This window comes from Schistocerca nitens, chromosome 3 (genome assembly GCF_023898315.1).
Source record: "Schistocerca nitens isolate TAMUIC-IGC-003100 chromosome 3, iqSchNite1.1, whole genome shotgun sequence".
Taxonomy (NCBI): domain Eukaryota; kingdom Metazoa; phylum Arthropoda; class Insecta; order Orthoptera; family Acrididae; genus Schistocerca; species Schistocerca nitens.
This window is the reverse complement of record NC_064616.1, coordinates 225357773-225377276: the sequence shown is the minus strand read 5'-3', so window position 1 is coordinate 225377276 and position 19504 is coordinate 225357773. Positions and strand designations below refer to the sequence as shown.

At 38.8% G+C, this 19504-nt stretch overlaps 1 protein-coding gene across 1 annotated transcript in view; it reads right to left on the bottom strand.

Moving 5' to 3' along the window:
* The window catches only part of LOC126248186 (unconventional myosin-Va), a 365334-nt gene that overhangs the window by 128325 nt on the left and 217505 nt on the right, over positions 1 to 19504 (bottom strand). The window contains exons 3-4 of the mRNA XM_049948965.1: positions 14448 to 14616; positions 7873 to 8017 (exon numbers count right to left, since the gene is read on the bottom strand). Of these exons, the coding sequence (XP_049804922.1) occupies positions 7873 to 8017; positions 14448 to 14616 (314 nt within the window). The remainder of the gene's footprint in view (positions 1 to 7872; positions 8018 to 14447; positions 14617 to 19504) is intronic.

The window sequence follows — 19504 nt, the reverse complement described above, 5'->3', positions numbered from 1 at the left end:
GAGTTGCTGGCAGTGGGTCAGAGTTGCCATACAAGATGGCCCTCACAGGTTCTATCAGGGACAGATCTGAAGAACATGTTGGCCACCAGAGAACCTCAACATCATGCTGACAGTTCATAGACACATGTGCCATCATCCGTTGAAAAATGGCAACACATGAGCACATAGGATGATCATGATGTACTGCTGTGTCATCAGAGTTCCCTCAATCCCTACTAGTCATGATATTACACCATACTCAGTGGCTCCCTACACCATGACACAAGGTGTAACATCAATGTGCTGCTCCAAAAAACTGGAAGAATGATACCTCTCACCAAATCCCCACCCATACTCACCAAGCATCGGTCATCTGGTATAAGTTCTGAACCACAATGCATCACTGAACACAATGCGATGCCACTCATCAGCAGTCCACGCTTCCCAGTCACAAACAAAGCCTTTTGTGTTTTAGTGTTAATAGAAGACTACAAGTGGAACAGAACTTCCCTAATTCTGTCTGCCACTAGCCTCTGACCAATGGAGCAAGATAACACAGAATGTTGCAAGGAGTCCATTACTTGTTCTCAGATGGCATGCAGAGATGTGAAGTGATTACAATGTGCTTAGTGCACATTTCAGCAAACCTACCTTATGGTGGTCAGATGTGGTCAACTGAAACCTCAACGATGAATATGTCAGTGCTCACGTTCCCATGCAGTCCAACATGGGGGAATGTCACATCCAAATACCCTATCAGTGCAGATATTGCACGATTTGATCAGTCAGCCACATGGGAAAACACAATGAAGCCCCTCTCAAACTCTGTCACGTGCTTATAATCCCGTCTTGCCCAAGTATGCGGCTTCTCCATGTCCTTCACAGTTCTCACTCAACATCTAATGCTATTCATGCCACCTGTATATGATACCAGGCCTGATAATAACACTAAACATGAACAACTCTACTATGGTGGCCATTCTACATGCCACTGAGAATTTGAACTCTATTTACATACCCATCAATGGTATGTATTGGTATGATGCTACACTGTCACCTGAAAGTGTATTCTTGGTGCTTCAATTTTTTGTCATGCAGTGTATTGAACAGTGAATATGTATGTAATTGGCCTGAAGCCTACCTAGGAAACAAAATTTAACACAGTGTTCTTAATGGAATGATAAAGTCTTAAGGGGAGCCGGAATGATGAAAATGACAAAATTAATGTTTTTTTGGTTTTTTCATTATAAAATTATTTGGAGTTTTCTGAATAAAACAAATCAAGTTTAACCATTCTAAGTGTGTTTTTTATCACTGCAAATTTGAAATGTCGTGTAAATGGTTGTAGCGACTTGGTGTGTCAGCTCTTATGGCGCGGCTCACTGGCTGCAAGCAGGGTATCTTTGCGAAATCAGACAGCGTTTTGTTTTTCAACACTGTATGGCTGTATCTCTGTGACAAGTGACTGTTCATAATGGTAAACATAAATGCTACACCATGTGTGTTGACTTGTCGAGTTTCCTTTGTGTTGTTTAGCTATTCAATTTTGTGTGTTTGACGAATTTTGCTTGTACCTGTTTTAAGTATTTGGTTCGTGGGTATCAATATGCACTGTTTCAGCAATCGAGTGTTTAAGAAAAGGCATGATGAGTGGAAGAAGAAATCTTTTGTTGTTTTGAAGGGAGATGCTGCTCAGACTGCTTCACCGAGTACTCCAAATGAATGTGATAGAACTACTTCCAGCAAGAAACTTCGTGACAACAAAGAAAAATTTGAAAACTATGAAAGTGACAGTAATGATGTGAATGAGATAATTAACATTTTCCTGCTCTCCAATATTTTGAAACATAACGTATTATGCCAAGTTTGCAAAGAAAGAGGACTGGAATTGAAAATAACTTCACACATTGGTTTGGCAAGTAAAATGTTATTGAAGTCTAAAAAATGTCCTGCAGAAGTTTCATTTTCTAATTATAACAGTATTCCTCATGGTGATAACAGTGGAAAGAAGGTGTATGACTTAAATGTTAGGCTAGTGTATGGCTTGCATTGCACTGGCAAGGGCAGTACTGCAGGGACAATGTTATGTGGACTTATGAACTTTCCAAAACCACCAACCAAGTTTGGATTTTATAACGAATTGGTTGGATCTTCTGCTGAGGATATTCTTAACCAAAAATGAAGAAAGCAGTTGAAGAAGCTGTGACAGATAATGAGAATTGTAGAGATTTAAGTGTTGCTTTAGATGGATCATGGCAACATAGAGATCATAAATCTCTAAATGGAGTTGTGACAGCTACCAGTGGAGACAGTTGCAAAGTAATTGATGTTGCTATTCTCTCAAAACATTGTAGATGTAAGGGCAATACCAAGAATGAACATAGTGAAAGTTGTGAAGCAAAGTTTCACGGCACGAGTGGAATGATGGAAGTAGACGGAGTGAAAGCAATTTTTTCCAGATTACAGGAGTGCTATAATGTATGATACACTATGTATCTAGGAGATGGTGACTCTAAGGGATGTAAAGCTTTAGAGGAATTCAAACCTTATGGCAATGAAATTAACATTACAAAACAGGAGTGCATTGGACATGTGCAGAAGTGTATGAGGGCTCGCTTGCACAAACTAAAGCAGACATTAGGATCCCAGAAGCTTAGTGATGGTAAGGCCCTTTGAGGAAGAGGAAGATTGACCGATGAAGAAATTGATAGATTGCAGAGGAGTGCAATTAGGAAAAATACAAGAAGCATTGAGCATATGAGAAGAGCAGTATGGGCATTATTTTTTTATACTACATCAACAAATGAGCACCCACAACATGCACTGTGGCCCACAGGCAATAGCTCAAGATGTAAGTACCAATCAGGAAATTAATAGGTCGATAAAAACAGTTTGCCAAATGCTGTAATTGATGTAATTAAGCACATATTCAGAGATTTATCACAGCCAAATTTATTGGCAAAGTTTTTACATGGGAAAACACAAAATCCAAATGAAAATGTAAATAATTTAATTTGGATTAGGATTCCCAAAAGAGTGTTTGTACAGACAAAAACATTGCATTTTGGTGTGTATGATGCAGTGGCAACATACAATTAAGGAAACATTATCAAATGTGATGCGCTGAAACATTTAGGTTTCCAACCAGGACACAGCACATTTCCACAATGCGCCTAATTGATGAAGAAAGACTAAGAGGTGCAGGAAGAAGAGACAGAAGCCTACAACATGCAGGAAAGGGGAAGAAAAGACCAGTGAAAAGGAAACTAACACTGGAAAAAGAAGAGGATGCTAATAATCCACCATATGGGGCAGGAATGTATTAAAAAACTTTGGAAGCCATTTCCCGTAGCTTTAAAATTTTCATCTTAGAGGAACATTTTCTCAAAAACTGCTAACAGTATATCAATGAAATTTATACACAATATTGTTCACTTCTTTTCCTTCATTTTTATAACAAATTGTAAAAAAAAAATTATAATTCAAGAGTTATAGAAGAAAATGTGCAAATTTTTAGAGAAAAAAAATAAGCATCTGTTAAAAAAAAATTGTAAAACAAAAACCAACAAATATTTCTTAACATGGCATTATAACTTTGTAGAGAAATGTTCACTGAACATGTAGTCCAAATTTCAGGACAATATGTTTAATAGTTTTAGAAAAAATGTTCCTTCTATTTGCTAAAATTAACATGGAGGAGATGGATCGTTCCGGCTCCCCTTAGGGAATTTGGCATCCAGTGCATCGTAAGTTTATATTACACGAATTATTTATGTAATCATCTAGCACATGTTTTTACCTTTCCCAAGCAGCTAGCAGAAAGTACAATTATATACAGGATATTGCATCAGTCTGTCTGGAATGATTTGGAATGGACATACCTCTAACTGCGGAGAGGGCTGAAACCAGATTTAGCAATAGTATCCCCAGGAATTGCAGTTCACCCACAATGGAAGCCACAAACAAAACCCAATTTCTTTACTCCTTATAATCTGGGACCCTTGCCAAGGAAAGGGGAGTGGAGCGGAGCAGGAAGGGGGGAGAGGAGACATGTTTCATAGAATAGCTCTGCAATTTGTCATGAGTTTGTTCACAAAGTGCTAGACCAGCATGTATGTTTAAATTCCTGTTAGAAAAAAAGAAGAAAAAAGAAGCGTTGTACATTGTAAAGAGCTTTGTTCACATATTCAAAGAACACCTACCCTAACACAATGCAAAAAAGCACATTACTGCCTCCAGCATACATTTAGCGTAATCAATATTTTGATGTATTTCATAGCAAGCCTACTAGACAGTTCAAGTTTTACTTCTGCAGGTGGTCGAGAGGGAGTTACAACATACACAAAGTATGAGTTCACTTTAGTAAAAGCCTTTAATTTTGAATACTTAACTTGAATACAGTTCATGTCCAAATAAATGATTATATGTGTTTATGGTACTTCTGTGGAACACAATAACTGTTTATCACTTGGAACAATACAGAACGACAGCCAATATTAGAGTAATTTAACTCTGACTCTGGAACACAGTTCTGACAAATGATACTAGCTCGCTGCCAGATCTGATCTATGAGGAAGCTGCTATCACAGTCAACAATCACAGAGTGGGCCGAGAATGGCACTGCGCTCTGACATACGTAGACTTCCAGCGACAGTGGCGTACGTAACCTTGTGGGTGTGTTTTCACCAATGTCTCTCATCTGGGGCTGTGTCTGACAGCACATGTCCTTAGCATGTGGTTCTGTCATGAGGTACCAACTCTAAACTGGGATCTCACTCTTCAGGTGACACCAAAAACATAATGCTAAATTGCAGAAAGTTTGCGTAACATTCCTCCTCTATCCAATAAAGTTAAGGACATGTCTCAAGGGCCTCAAGTTTGCTCTCTACTATATCTACATACATACTCCACAAGGTACCACACAGTGCATGGCCGAGTGTACTTTGTACGATTATTAGTCATTCCGTTTCCTGTTCCATTCATAAATGGATGAGGAAAAGAAACTACTATCCATATGCCTCCATGTGAGCCCTAATTTATATTATCTTTTCTACATGGCCCTTACAAAAACTGTATGTTTGAAACAGCACAATCATTTCATACTGAGCCACAAATGCCAGTTCTCTAACCTTTCTCAATACTGTTCACAAAAAGAATGTCGTCTCTCCAGTGATTTCCATTTGAATTCACAAAGGACCTCCATGATACTCACTCGCTGATCAAACCTACTGGTTATAAATTTATCAGCATGCCTCTTAATTGTTTCAGTGTCTCCCTTTGATACAACTTGGTGAAGGTCCCAAACACACTACCAGTCATCAAGAATGGGTTGCACTAGTGTTCCACTTTGTAGGTGAGCAATACTTTCCAAGAAGCAACCTGATAAACTGACCTCCTGTGCTTGTTCCATTTTCACATTGCTTTGCAACATTGTGCCAAGATAGGTCACTGACACAGAAGTGTCAAGCAGCACTCCACTAATAACACAATCTAACAGTGCTGGATTGTTTTTCCTACTCATCTGCATTAACTTACATTTTTCCACATTTAGAGGAAGATGCAATTCATCATATCAAATATAAGTTCCATCTAAATCATCTCTTTCCTCCAATTAATATTACACAATCAGAGTATTTCCGGGCTACTGAGTCTAGATCACCTTGAAATGATTCTACAACTCTTATCATCGAATCATATGGCCGGTAAAAACATACAATTATTAACTTGAGTTCACTTAGGATGGTTATTTACATCCAGGTAACTTCACAGTCAGACTCATTTTCTGTCTCAATAGACAATATATTTGCCGACTGCACTGAACGTTTCCTCGCTCCTATGGTGTCCAATCTGTCTTTTTGGTATACATTCCATGCCTCATTGAATATTTCAGCAATCTCTACTTTGGGTATCAATCAGCTCCTGGTTCTGAGAATAATCTGAGTGGAACAGCTTTGCTTGGGGACAGTAAATTCAGTAACTTTGTTATGAATGCTTTGTCAATTTACTGTTAAAATTTTGACATTTGAAGAGTCTTTATTTTGTACACAATCCAGTTTCACTCTCTGTCTACTGGCTGGTGAGTGTTCATCAGAGGACCTCAAACTATCAGGTAGCCTAAAAATACCATGTGCTTTCTACAAGTACTCTGTTACCAGAGTAGCTGCTTCCTCTGTGTAGGGTATTCCTGATCTACAAAGTCGAGTCCTAAAATTTTCCAGTCCATAGATCAGAAATCTAAAGCCAAGTCAGTTACAGAATTTACTGAACCTCTGGTCAAGAGCCTCCACTCAGATCAAAACCGAACATAACCAATCAATTGTGTTCACTGCTAACTGCAAGCTCTGCTTGCACCCTTTTAGCAACACCAGCAGTCTTCAAGCTCTTCCACCTGCTGCCCAACTGACAGGCATCACTGGTGCCAATATGAGCCACAATTATAAGACGACTACACCTTGTACTCCTGATGGCTCTAGATAGGAAATCTTCCACAACTCTTGTGAGGTCCCCTGCCAGACATACTGAACTCAAATAAAGACCAACCACCTTCAGTCACAATCATGATTTTATTTCAATGCACGATGCATTTTGAACTGTGGCGGCTCATCTTTAGGTGCTTTGTCAGTCTACATTGATTATTTTTCAAGAGTTTGGTTAATTCTGGTCAGTTTCCAGTGTTGGATATGTGGGTTTTTAAACACAGTATGAGTAAACATGTTTACGTACATATGGTTTATACACTTTTTGTTCAACAGCACTTTTTATAAACTCAAGTCAAAACAAGTCAAATCTTCTTTTGACTTGTGTTTACAAAATTTGATGTAAAATGAAAATTGTATATACGTACATAACATGTTTACTCATAATTTGCTCCAAAACCCATGTATCCCCCACTGGAAACAGACGAGACTTCACCTACATCTGGAAAAAATGATCAATTTGGACTGTCAAAGCACCTGACAATGAGCCCCCCAGAGCTTGAAATGTACTGTGCATTGAAATAAAATCACATGTGTGATTCAAGAGAGTTGTTCTTTATTTTACGAAAATAAACAGTCATTGAAGAAACACTGACAGAAACGGATAAAATTAAGTAAAATACTGACCTCACATTCGACTTATTCCGGCCCTGGATGCTATTTTCCTAAGTGGTTCCATAATGCTCGTAACATTGGACTCCTGATAAATAGCAAACCCATCCCCCACATGTGTGCTCGGATCTTGCTGAAGGAGTGGCCACTTGCCCACTCAGAGGCTGAATGAGTGAGGCCAAAAGGCCAGTCACCACATTGACACACTGCCTTGAATGAGAAACACCAAACAACCTGCTGTTCCAGCTGTGGCAAGCATGTTTCCCCATGTCAGTTACATTTGAATATACCTAGGCAGCCGAGCCCACGGGTGAGACAGGGAACACCTGAGGTGTCCCACGCAAAGTGCCAGTTTCTCCGCTACTGGTACACCTCGAGGTTGCAGCCTGCAGACAGCTGACTGTGCCTTCAAGCTGTTCACAAAATGCTGCCAGCTCCACTTGTGTCCACACAAACCTGCCCATTCCCTATCCATCCTACTACTAAAATTTGAACGAGAGTAATAGGTAAAATAGATGCCTGTTGTCTTTTAGACATGGATTTGCAGTACCATAGTAGTTAAAAACACAAATGCAAGGTACTAGCAACCACTGAACATGTCACTGCCACTAATTCACCCCACACTGGCAGACATCAATGCATGATCTCTTCTCCTGGTGGTTCAGGAACGGATGCTGGGTGCCTGTACTCTTACACTGAAACAACACATTCTCATGCACCTCATATTACAGTGTGTGTGTGTGTGTGCGTGTGTGCGTGTGTGTGTGCGTGTGCGTGACAGAGAATATTGTACACAAGAACTCACCGTTCCAGTTTTGTATATGCTTCTTCTGCAACAGCAAATATGTGAGGATCCAGATCTCCCATAGCCTGGCCCCGGTAGGCCCAGATGGTGTCAGTGCCATATATAGGGAGATCATCATACGGATTGATTGCAACCAGCACAATGCCTGAAAAGTAAATACCAGTTGCAGGTGCACGTACAGGAGGCAATAAGTCAATGGATGGATTCCAGTTACTGTGGACTATACCAGAAGTGATTCATATACATTTAATGTTTTGCAAATGAATCTTTTCATTTATATAATAACTGTGATTTGCACAATTTATACACAGTACATTAAAATTCAACAACTCTAAAATGTTTGTCATTTACAAATATGTATTGACTACTTGTGTGGCTAGGTTGTTTAAACAATAAATGTCAGATTAAATCCGAAGATTTGATCATCTGATCCACATTCTGTGCTTGATTTTTCATTTATTCTGTTAAACCTTTGTGTGAAACATGAACTAGTTTCATTATTGTTTTCATTTCACATTTAACTATAGGGGTCCACAAAGTTTTCATTTAAGTCTCTCATCATTGTATGCCCCAGTTTTCGTCTGATCTATCAATATGACTATGTCTAAATGCAGTAAAGCACCATAGTGTCCCAAAAACCTCTTCAGTAATGAGCTTTATACTTTAACTGATTGCACATCTACAGCACCAAACAAATTACCACCACAGAGAATCCATTTTAACAAGAATTTCGATTTAATTTCTCCTCTGTATGGAATACTCTTTAATTGTGTACTTCACACCATGCTACATCGAAGTTGTAACAATTAAGCACATGTGTCTGAAAATGTAGGAAAAGTTATTTTTTGCAACAGTTTTCATCACTGAATAACCTGCCAAAAATCATCAAATCTCAGCTGCAATACTGCTGTACATGAGAAGTGAGTTCATAATCACTATGTGAATTCCATATCCTACCCTGCATGCTGTTCTGAAACAGAAGGTTTTCTCAATTTCATGATTAAAGTTGCCAAATATCTGAAGTAAAGGCAACAGCTTGACAGCATGTTGTACCACACTACTTTCCATGCAGGCAATTTCAGCAGCTTCATTGTCCTTGATCCCACATGCCGTCGTGTTCAGCACAATGACACCCCTTTCTCCTTGCCTCTTCAGATGAACTAGAATGACTTTGATTATGTGCAGCCGACTGCCTGCGGAGGAAGTAAAATCTGCAGTCTGAAGAGCACTACTGAGTCTAGGAAAATGAAGAACTTTGTGTCAAAATTATAGTTCAACTACTTTGGTAGTGACCACAAAATTACATTTGAGTCTGCATCAAAAACAGCGAAAGTATACATTGAGAACTCATTCAAGGAATACCACAGAGCAGCCAATGAAGTCCACCTTTCCTACACTAATCACTGTAAACTATAAAGCAATGTTGAAAAGTAGTGCCTCTGAATTTTTTGTTCAGTTCTGAACATCGGCCGAGGTATTACATGTCATTAATATTACTCTTGTCAACTTTCCCCACTTACCTGTTGCAAGTTGCGACCCTCTACCCTGAAAGGGCTCTGAATTTTAGTGTGTTACGTGACGGTGTGTAAAATAACTATGTCAATGAATGAGAAACGATATACTGTAATCTAGTTTCTAACCGCAGAAAACTTCTTCCACACATGAAGCATCCTCTCCTTCAGCAGGACAGTGCCAGACCACACACAAGCACATCTGCAGCAATTTGATGCCTTGGATTAACTGTCAACAACCTACCTCCATACAGTCCCGACTTGGCCCCAGCCAATTTTCATCTGTTTTCAAAACTTAAAGAACACCTTCAAGGACCTCACTTTGATAGTGATAGAGGAATGGTGAGATTGTAGCTCTCGCGAAAAATCCTACATTCTACAGTGATTGTATCGACAAACCAGCCTCTCCTTGGGAGAAATGTGTGTCACCAGGGTGACTATGTTGAGAAAGTTTGTTTTATTTAAAAAGCTTCTAAGAGTTTTTGCATAAAAAATTCAGAGGCGTTACTGTTCATCACATCCTTGTACACTTTAAGTGTTATATTCCACTGAAATGTTATGCAACATCTATTTGAAAACTGATGTCTGGGATATGAGAAATTTTGTTTACCAATAAATCTTTTATAATTATAGTAATGAACTAAGTAATTCTAACCTTGATAAAAATACAGCAGTATGATCTGCATCTAATGCCACCAGGTTTTGCTTATCACAAATCCCCAATGGCCTCATTGTTCACAGTTTATTCTTCAACAATCAGCAGGGAGCAAAAATATGGGATGCTGATGATTGGGATTGAAAGATAACTGCGCACACACACGCGCGCACACGCGCGCACGCACGCACGCGCGCACGCACGCGCACACGCACGCACACACACAATTTTACCAGACAGTGAATGGAAACTTATGAACCTCAACACAGAGGCTGGGCATTAAAATGGATTTATATGCCCCTACATTGGCAGCCTAATCCCCAAGGGTAAATGGCAACAACAACTTAAGATGTGATGGACAACATGAGATGTGATGGATGACATGAGATGTAGACCATGCAACTGTAGTAAAGCCAGAACCAAATGAAATGAAAGTGCCATCAACTATCAACTTTCCATTACCTGTGGCTATGATGCTTCAGTACATTCTGTGGCTTCATACCAACTGTCTTCAAATACATCAGGTGCAGAAACCATGTGTCCCCCTCATCAAAATTTTGAACCAAAAATTAATGTTCGAATTACAAAACATGTCACTCATTTTGACCATGGTTGGATCCAAATATTAATGAGAAAATGCTAACTCAGTTATTGAAAATTTTTATGGGCATAATGCCATGGTCAAAGGCATTTTGTCTTCCAATGCTAGATACACATCACCTAAGGCTGCAACAACCCAAAGCAGTCACAGACTAATAAGCTCAGCCAGCTGAACTGTAACTGCTTTATGAATCATTAAAGCCCCAGATGATGTCTCCAGCATTGGAAGACAGACCATTAGGCAGAAAATTATGCCTTGGACCATGGCTTTTTGCGCATAAAACAAGTATCAGCAACTGCGCAAATACCGGCCGTGAAATCCTGCATTCTATGAATGCTCTTATTGTCAGGTGCACCGGATAAGCCCACATTCCACAATTTGAGAAACGAGGCAACGCAGTGATGTCTACAATGAACACTGTACAGGAAACTGAACTGTGCAGTCATCTCACCAATTGCTGGTGTGCAAAACTGAAGGATGAAAGTAACTTTTGCATAATGTGTTCCTGCCAAGTAACTTAGCTCGATGAAACTTGGACCATACATACGAAGAACTATTACAGTACAGTATAGAAGGTAAGCGAAAGAAATATGCAGTGAGATGGACAGAAATGACACTTTTATTCAAAGACAATAATTACCCTGAAGTCACCAGGATTCATGAAGGTCCCCAGCACATAACAATAGACATGACATTATTCTTTATAGGGTGCATCGTCACCACATATGGCAGTGAAAGCTCAGCAATATATTGCCATTCTGGGCACAAGGTTCGTACAGTGTTCTTGTGGCAGGGCATTCCAGTCCTCCTCTAGGGCACTTGAGAACTGGTGCATGGTCATCGGTGCATGTGGACGTGTTGCAGTAAGTCTCCCCAACACATCACGCACATGCTCGATGAGGCTGAAGTCAGGGGAATGGCCAGGCCAGTCCATTTGCCAAATACTTGCTCATTCCAGGAGCTCCCCCACCTGCAGTGTCATTGTGGTCATGCACTGTCATTCATAAGAATGAAGTCAGGAAGTACAGTGTCACAATAACGTCAGTGAGTGTACCGTGTTCAGAGAGTTGGTGAGCTCAGTATGCCCATGGAACATTACGACTCCCGACACCATAACACCTGGACCACCAAAACCATCATGTTCAACAATGTTCCTTGGTGCATCATGTGCTTCCTCCTTCTGTCATATGAGGGTATGTCCACCATTGTTGAAATGATTGTTTTGGTATTCCTGGTGGTATGGTGTGGGGAGGCATAATGTTGTATAGGTGCACTTTCCTCCAAATCTTTGAACGTGGTACACTCACCAATCAACATCATTGTCTTACTGTAGCCCTTCCTCATGTGCCTCTTTTTAGGGGTGTAATCAATACTTACTTCATTTTTATGGACGACAAAGCGCTACCACATCAGACTGCACCGTTGAAGGAGCTCTTGGAATGAGAGGATAATTGCCGGGCAAACGGACTCACCTGCCTGCTCCCCCAACTTAAATCCCACTGAGCAAGTGAGAGATGCATTACGGAGACATATTGCAGCACATCAACATGTACAAACGACCATCCAGTAGTTGCAATCCCCACTGGTCATGGAATGGAACACCCTACCACAATAACTCCTTACCAAACTTGTGGCCAGCATGGGAGCATGTCTTTGAGCAGGTATTGCCATCCATCGTGATCACACACACTATTAAGAACCGTATCCTGCCTTTTGCAGTGCTCAAGGAACCACCATAAATTGCAGTGATTTCAGTGTAATTGAATAAAAGTGTCATTTCTGTTTGCCTCATTGCATATTTCTTTCATTTACCTTCTGTACTATACTGCAGTAGTTCTTTCTGTGTTCAGTCCAAGTTCCATCGAGCTACACTACTTGCCAGAGACAAGCTAGGAGCATCCTTAAGTTTTGAGCACATGTGTACATTCTCATTTTGAACAGATGCCCAAGAGACACGATTTTAGACACTCTGATCTCTGTCACAGAACACCACAAAACCTGTGACTAATAATCGGCTGGACAGAAAGGACTGTAAGAAGGCGGGCAACTGTCCCAGGAAACCCCATTTATGGAGCTATTTAATGATATTACATCCCAAACATTCTATGAAAATATAATGTAATTGGACAGACAACAAACCTACTCACCAAGCAGCAGCATGAGAACACATGTTCAAAGGTATTAAAGTTTGCAGACTTTCAGAGCCAGTCGCTCCTTCTTCTGGCAGCAAGGTTGAAGGGGAAGGAAGAGGGAGTTTGAAGTTTGGAAAAGCCATCCAGAAATCTGAGTCAGGGGAGACTTTTCATAATTTGCTTTATTTTTGTTGATACTTTGCCACCCGCATTTTGTTGTACACCTTTCTAGGGTGGTGCCTGTGTAGAATGTAGGAAAGCTTGTTCTACTGCCACATCCTGCAGAGTGTAGCTGTCCAGGGTTGAGCGATACCTCCTGAACCTACACTGGAAATAATGAAGGAAGTTTCTGGATTCTAGGACCCAAGTTAGAAGGCAGATGACTATAGGCTTTAGCATCTTTCCTATACAGCTTGTGAGGAATACACTATGGAAATTATTGTGCACAGTATGTAGCTACACTAGTTTCAAGAGAGACACAATGTCACTCAAATCTTATTAACAACAGCTAGGAGCATTTATTTCACTGGCTTTTTAAGATTGCAAGCACTTACATTGCCAGCAAAACAAACTGTTGCAGCACACATTTCTAACAAAATGGTAGCTCATTCACTCACATCAATAGGTGCAAAGGATTCGTCACCGGACATTTCTGGAACACATCTTGTAATTTTTCCATCACATGAACAAGGCGAATGCTGTCTGAATTGCTTTACATACTTTACACATCTTATCATATCCTTTCTTCAACGTATACACCACTATCTCCACTTGCCCTGCTGGTTCTCCTTTGAACTGGGACCTTGAGAAATTTGATGCTCATTGTGTGAACAATACCCTTTTCAATGACAAAGTGTGTGATGATCTACATAAAGAATAATTCAGCCACATAATGATTAATAACTCAACAAGTAATTAAACTGATGCTATTATGATTAAAAGGAGCTACTAACAATCACTGCTAGTCAACTGAAAAAGCACATCTGACTGTTTAGCAACATGTTTCTTGTTTCTCTGTATATGTACAGTATGCTATGGTCATTAAGAAGTTAGCAGTCAGTTACTGAAACATCTAAACTGGGTCATGCATGCAAGTATCATATGCCTGAGCTCCCAGTGTTCATGGCAAGGTTCCTTTGGACAGAAAATTCATCATGTACTTTCTGTATGTTTGGAACCTGCACATTACAGCTATGAGGTGACCTATCAACAAAACCTATCATTTTTGGAATGATAATTAGGTTATATCTTTAGCAAAGATCCGCTAAATACTCCTCATTATTTGAGTAGCTCCTCATTTAATTTTTGCGGTTTTGAGCATGAAGACAATTCTCATTAAACAATAATATAATTTTGGTTGTGCTACACAGATTTTATAGAAAACATTTTTATGTATACTGCCCCAAAGTAACCAAGATCTTTACCATGCTGCAACTAGTATCAATGATTTGTACGAAACAACAATAACCACCACTTAAACCCTGAAGTCTGCCAGTTGATGAAAAATTTCCTGAACTAGTTGCATCATATTGAAGATATTGGCAGCTTTGTGGTGGTATACACAAAAATGTCCTGATGAAATTGATCATGATAGAAGCAATACATACATACATACAAATGGACACAACAGCATAACATAATTAGAAAATATCATTAGTAAGCAAACACACACTTACCACAATATGTATAAATAGAGCTCTTCTGACAGAAACGAACTTTCAGGTTATACAATACAGCAGGTTCATGCAGGTAAGACAATGATGTTAGATCATTCTCTCCAATTAAAATGCGTGGATTTCGCAGAGGTGGTAGTTTCTCATCTGATTCAATAATCAGGTCATGTATCTGATTAACATAAGAAGATCAAGTAAGCAAGAAATGTAATGTATTAACCATCACTTATTACGTACCTATCAACAGCTTCAAGGGCCAAAGTTTGACCTGTTACAATGCCAAAGGTATTAAAACTTGGGCACAATGCAGATTATCAGTGTAATAACCCAAAGTTGTTTCAATCATACAGTAACTTTGCAAGCCAGTTACAATTTGCCACAACATGCTTTGTCCTTTCTGTTCCAACTTCTGAACTTAATTTAACAAATTGTTAGATATTTTAAATTCTGAATGTTGAAGTTTTACAAGTTAATGAGAACACCTTAAAAAGGTAATACATAAGTTAACATTATTGAAAGACATAAGTTAACATTATTGAAAGACATAATTTAACAGATTTTATGTTATGCAATTCAGTACATCAAAATTCAAAGTATATTCTACATCAAGAAATAAATGCACAAATGACATGCAGTTACTAGCAATATTAATAGTTTTCTATACTATCAAACAATGCTGACAATTCCACACACAAACATGTTTGTTGAGTTACATTGTAAGCCTGTAACTTTAAAAATACACAAACTCTTTTTCAACAGAACAAGGTTTAAGTTTTTACTTAAATTCAAATAAATTAGGGTCTTAAAGCTTTTTTGAAACAGCTAATTGCTGCTGCATTCTGGTCACAATATGCATTTGCCCTGTTCACTTAACTACCACAGCTAATTTAACAAGCAGAACCTTAACACGATTTATGTAATTGATCTGATGATTGATTGACAACCACACAACAAACTTTTCGCAACATAAGTCGTTTTCTGTAAAATAATAAATAATGGCAAGAAGTAAATCATGTGTACAGATGTCAAGAATCCAGTCACAGACATGAAATACACTTTATGTTCTAATTGTAGTGAGTGCAATTTTCTGTGCCACAAGGTTAAACAAATGCTACTGTGATCAAGGAAAGTGGCAAAATGGTTTTTAAATAAAACTTGTGTACTAAGTAGCAGTATGCACTCAAATCTGAAAGAATTAGAGGGAAAATGAAGTTTATGTACAGCCAGTTTACACACTTATAAAGAAAAAGTTATCATGGTACCAAGGAAGAATAAACTATAAAAAGAAAAGAATGGCTAAGTATAAGATAGGGCCCAAAACCACAGAACAGTTGAGAGCATTCATATATCTGGGAAGTTGGATTAGTGAAGATATGCATTGTGAACAGGACATCGAAGTCGGAATGGCACTGACAAAAAGAGGCATTTCAAAAGCAGAAAATGCTCTTAGCTAGTTGTTTGAACACAGAATTATGAATGCAATAGTGAAATTCCTGATACTGGGACTATGGGTAAGCAGTAGAAAAGGAGAACTGAAGCTCATCGAATGTGGAAATGGCACAGAATGGAGAAGATCAGCTGGACTGATGAAGTCAGGAATGAGGAGGTACTGAGAAGAGTTGGAGAAAGAAGATCAGAGGATGCTTCTGACAATGAAGAATCAGATGCTAATTTGGACAGGATGTAATTTGAGACAAGACTGCCTTCTAGTAGAGGCAATTTTAGGTTTTATTCTGGGGGAGACAGGGAAGGGCAAAAGGAGATACCAGATGCTGGATGATATCAGCAGAGCGAAGGGACAGTACCAAAGAATGAAGAGGAAAGCAGAGGACAGAGAAGCACAGATAGCTGTGAAGTCTAGACCTGCAACACGGTATATAACCAAATGAACGAACTTGCTACTGAGATTCATTTTCCGAGCAAGTGGTAAACTCATAGGGACGATTGATTTAAGTTGTACAGAAATAGAATGAAAACATGAATACATCGACTGGCAAGTTCTGAACACAGTTATTGCAGATTGCACTTGTTACAAAGAGACAGAGCAGCTACTTAACTAATATTACAATAGAAATCTTTGTAGGTTCTCGATCAAATAATAATTTTGGTGTATAACAAAAAAGAGAGCATCAAATAAGTGGAACGATATTAAGCCATTTGTGTGCAATTTTTTGAGAACTAGTTTGTCACAAGATATGATTCTTTTTAGCGTATATTTTTTATTTTCACTTATGTACGATTATTTATGAAATATATTTGCTCTAACGACTTATAGCACCATACTCATTCACACACAGTTCTACTGTTTACGGTACACCATGAATCTTTTTTAATTTGTGATACATATTCACATAGTTTAGTTATGTACAGCATATTGTGAAACATCTGTCCTCATGAATGGCAACTTTACAAATGTTACATTCAAACCAGGTTTCACCATGATGCACTCAATAATGAAAACTTTTGCACCTTCTCAAGTAAGCTCTTTTCTTTTGATTCTTAATTATTTTCACTGGAAAATGCCCTCAGCTTCTGGCATGAAGCCTTAGTGGATTTCTGCTTCACTTGGTTGCATTTCTATCTTTTTATATCCCTTGACATATCTTCTCAGAACTGGATATGAGGACAGATATTGGCTGTGTAAGCCAATGTCACCCATTCCTTGGTTGTAATCAATGAAGCAGTTAGCTATTAGCTTTGTTTCCCCTTGTTTATGTGTCTCCACATAATCTGGTCTATCATGAAGCATTGGCAAGATGTTAACATTTTTCTGAGCAGCCCTGCAAGAATTTTGTGCTTGCAAATGTTAGTTCCCCTTCCTCTGGTTAGTTCCACTGAACGTATGTGGGATATTTTTCCTTGTTGGTTTACAATACCAACAGTATGAGCACTTCTGTCTAGCAATTCCCTGAAAAAGTTGGGAGAGTTGCACCAGATGTCCATGTAAATAGTTCTCCACTTCCCAAACAGAGTCACACTCAATTCAAACACAATCTTTTCACTTGCCGAAAATTTGACAGCTACATCATCACTTTTTTACCTCTGTTGCAGCATATATCTTCACATAATAACAGTACTCAGTCCCCAAAGAGCATACTTTATATATCTTTATACCAAATCTGTCTCTCTGCAAAGGATTATATTGAACATATGAAAATCTGCCCTAAAACTTCAGGGTTTCATCGATGCCAGGAACATTTACCCCTGTAACTTTGTTGAGTAGCTGTGAAATGATTGGTCTTATATTCCTCCATTTATCATGTTGTGTTTCTGGTGAATCACTAGCAAAATGATAAACCTGAAGATAGCCTCGAGTCTTCTCCATGGTATTGTTGCAGCAAATACTGTCTTCTTATTTGTTTTTCTTTTTGATCAATTGTGCGATATAGAAGGTTTTTGTCTCTGCAGCATGATGATGCAGTGAGAAGTGCACCTTCAATTCATCAACTGTTACAGAAAACCATTTCCACTGCTTGAACTAGTAGTCAGCATTTTTGCTGCATATGAGTTGGTTTCTCTTGCAATGGACTCAGGGAAACTGCACTGTTATAAATTCATTTACAATTTTAAATTCTGTAGGATTTTGTCCCAGAGACCACAGAACTGTTGCTTCTATTTCTGATGTCACAGTGAAAATACTGGTTTTAGGATGATTAGCCACATTGTCCCAGTCCCAGTGAGTCGCCTTTGAACAAGCTAGTGTGTGCTTTGTCGTCTCATTGTCACACGTTTCTGTCATCATGATAATTTGTTGGGTACTTCCAATTTCCCAGTTGTCTAAAACACTACTATTTTCACCACTTTAAGTGCTGCTTGCAGTGTCAGTCTACACCATTACTCAAATCACTTTCTTCCTGAAGAACTCTGAATTCTCACCACTTCTGCTTCATATGGGCACATATTTTGTCATTCACTAAGCTAACGAAACGCAGGCTAAATGCATGTAAGCTTGAATTAATGCCTCAGTTTCAGTTTCACAAATGTACAGCTAGTGTCCTCTAATGGTATGGCCAAGAAACTATTACAGAAAGCAGCAAATTACCAAAGAGTAGCATGTTGTGTCTACTGTGCTGTGAAGCATGTACCTGTTGCTGTACCCCAATACATGTAACTGTTGCAACAGCTGTGTCTGGCATTGTATGCCAATGGGTTAGTGACTTCCTGTCAGGCAAAAGCCAAAATGTCACCCTCAATGGGAAGACATCAGAAGGGAAAATAGCAACCAGCTTGTCTCAAGTCTGTGGACCAAAGTGCAAAATTGTTCTCCCCTTAACTATTTCCAATAAAGAGACACACACAGGGATAAGTTACTTAAATAGCTGCCAGTGGGAACTTTTGACTATTTATCTTTCTTTGCCCCTTATCTAATGCAATATGCAGTGACCACAATGATTTACTTTTGAAAACAAAACAGGTCAGGACAATGTTTCAATTTGCATTGACAATATGATCATTACAGGGTGCGAGCTTTGACTCCCTACTGAGAACTACAACTCTTTGTAGGAAGAATAATGTAAATATACAATTGCATTTTATATAAAATTTGGCTCATCAGGTTTTGTCTAGTGCCAACTGTATACCACTGCAAAACATTTCCCTTTATTATGATCGAGTTTACAGTGTCCTAGCAGACATCTTATTTGTGTTCTAATTAAATTTATGTAGTTGGAGTTGGATTTTATCAGTTAAACTAGGAGACAAAAAAAACTTGTTTAAGTGCTCATTTATTTAATACAATAGTTTTTAAATGACACCAATTATCTCTGTCACCTAAGAAACAGCCAATTTACCGGACTAACAAAGTATCACTCATGAATTGTGAAAAACTGTTCTAACTGTTGTTGAGTATTACCATACATCCCAACACAACTTTACTGCTCGGATATAGTGCCACTGGCGAAAGTATTCCAAGCTGAGATGAACCCAGCGAATGCTCAAAGCTCTAACAATCCAACCACATGGAAATCATCTAAATCACAGTATATTCGTAATGAAAAGCAAAATTCGTAAACTAACACAGTTCAGGAAACACAGCTCCTTCCGAAACTAATATGTGTCTA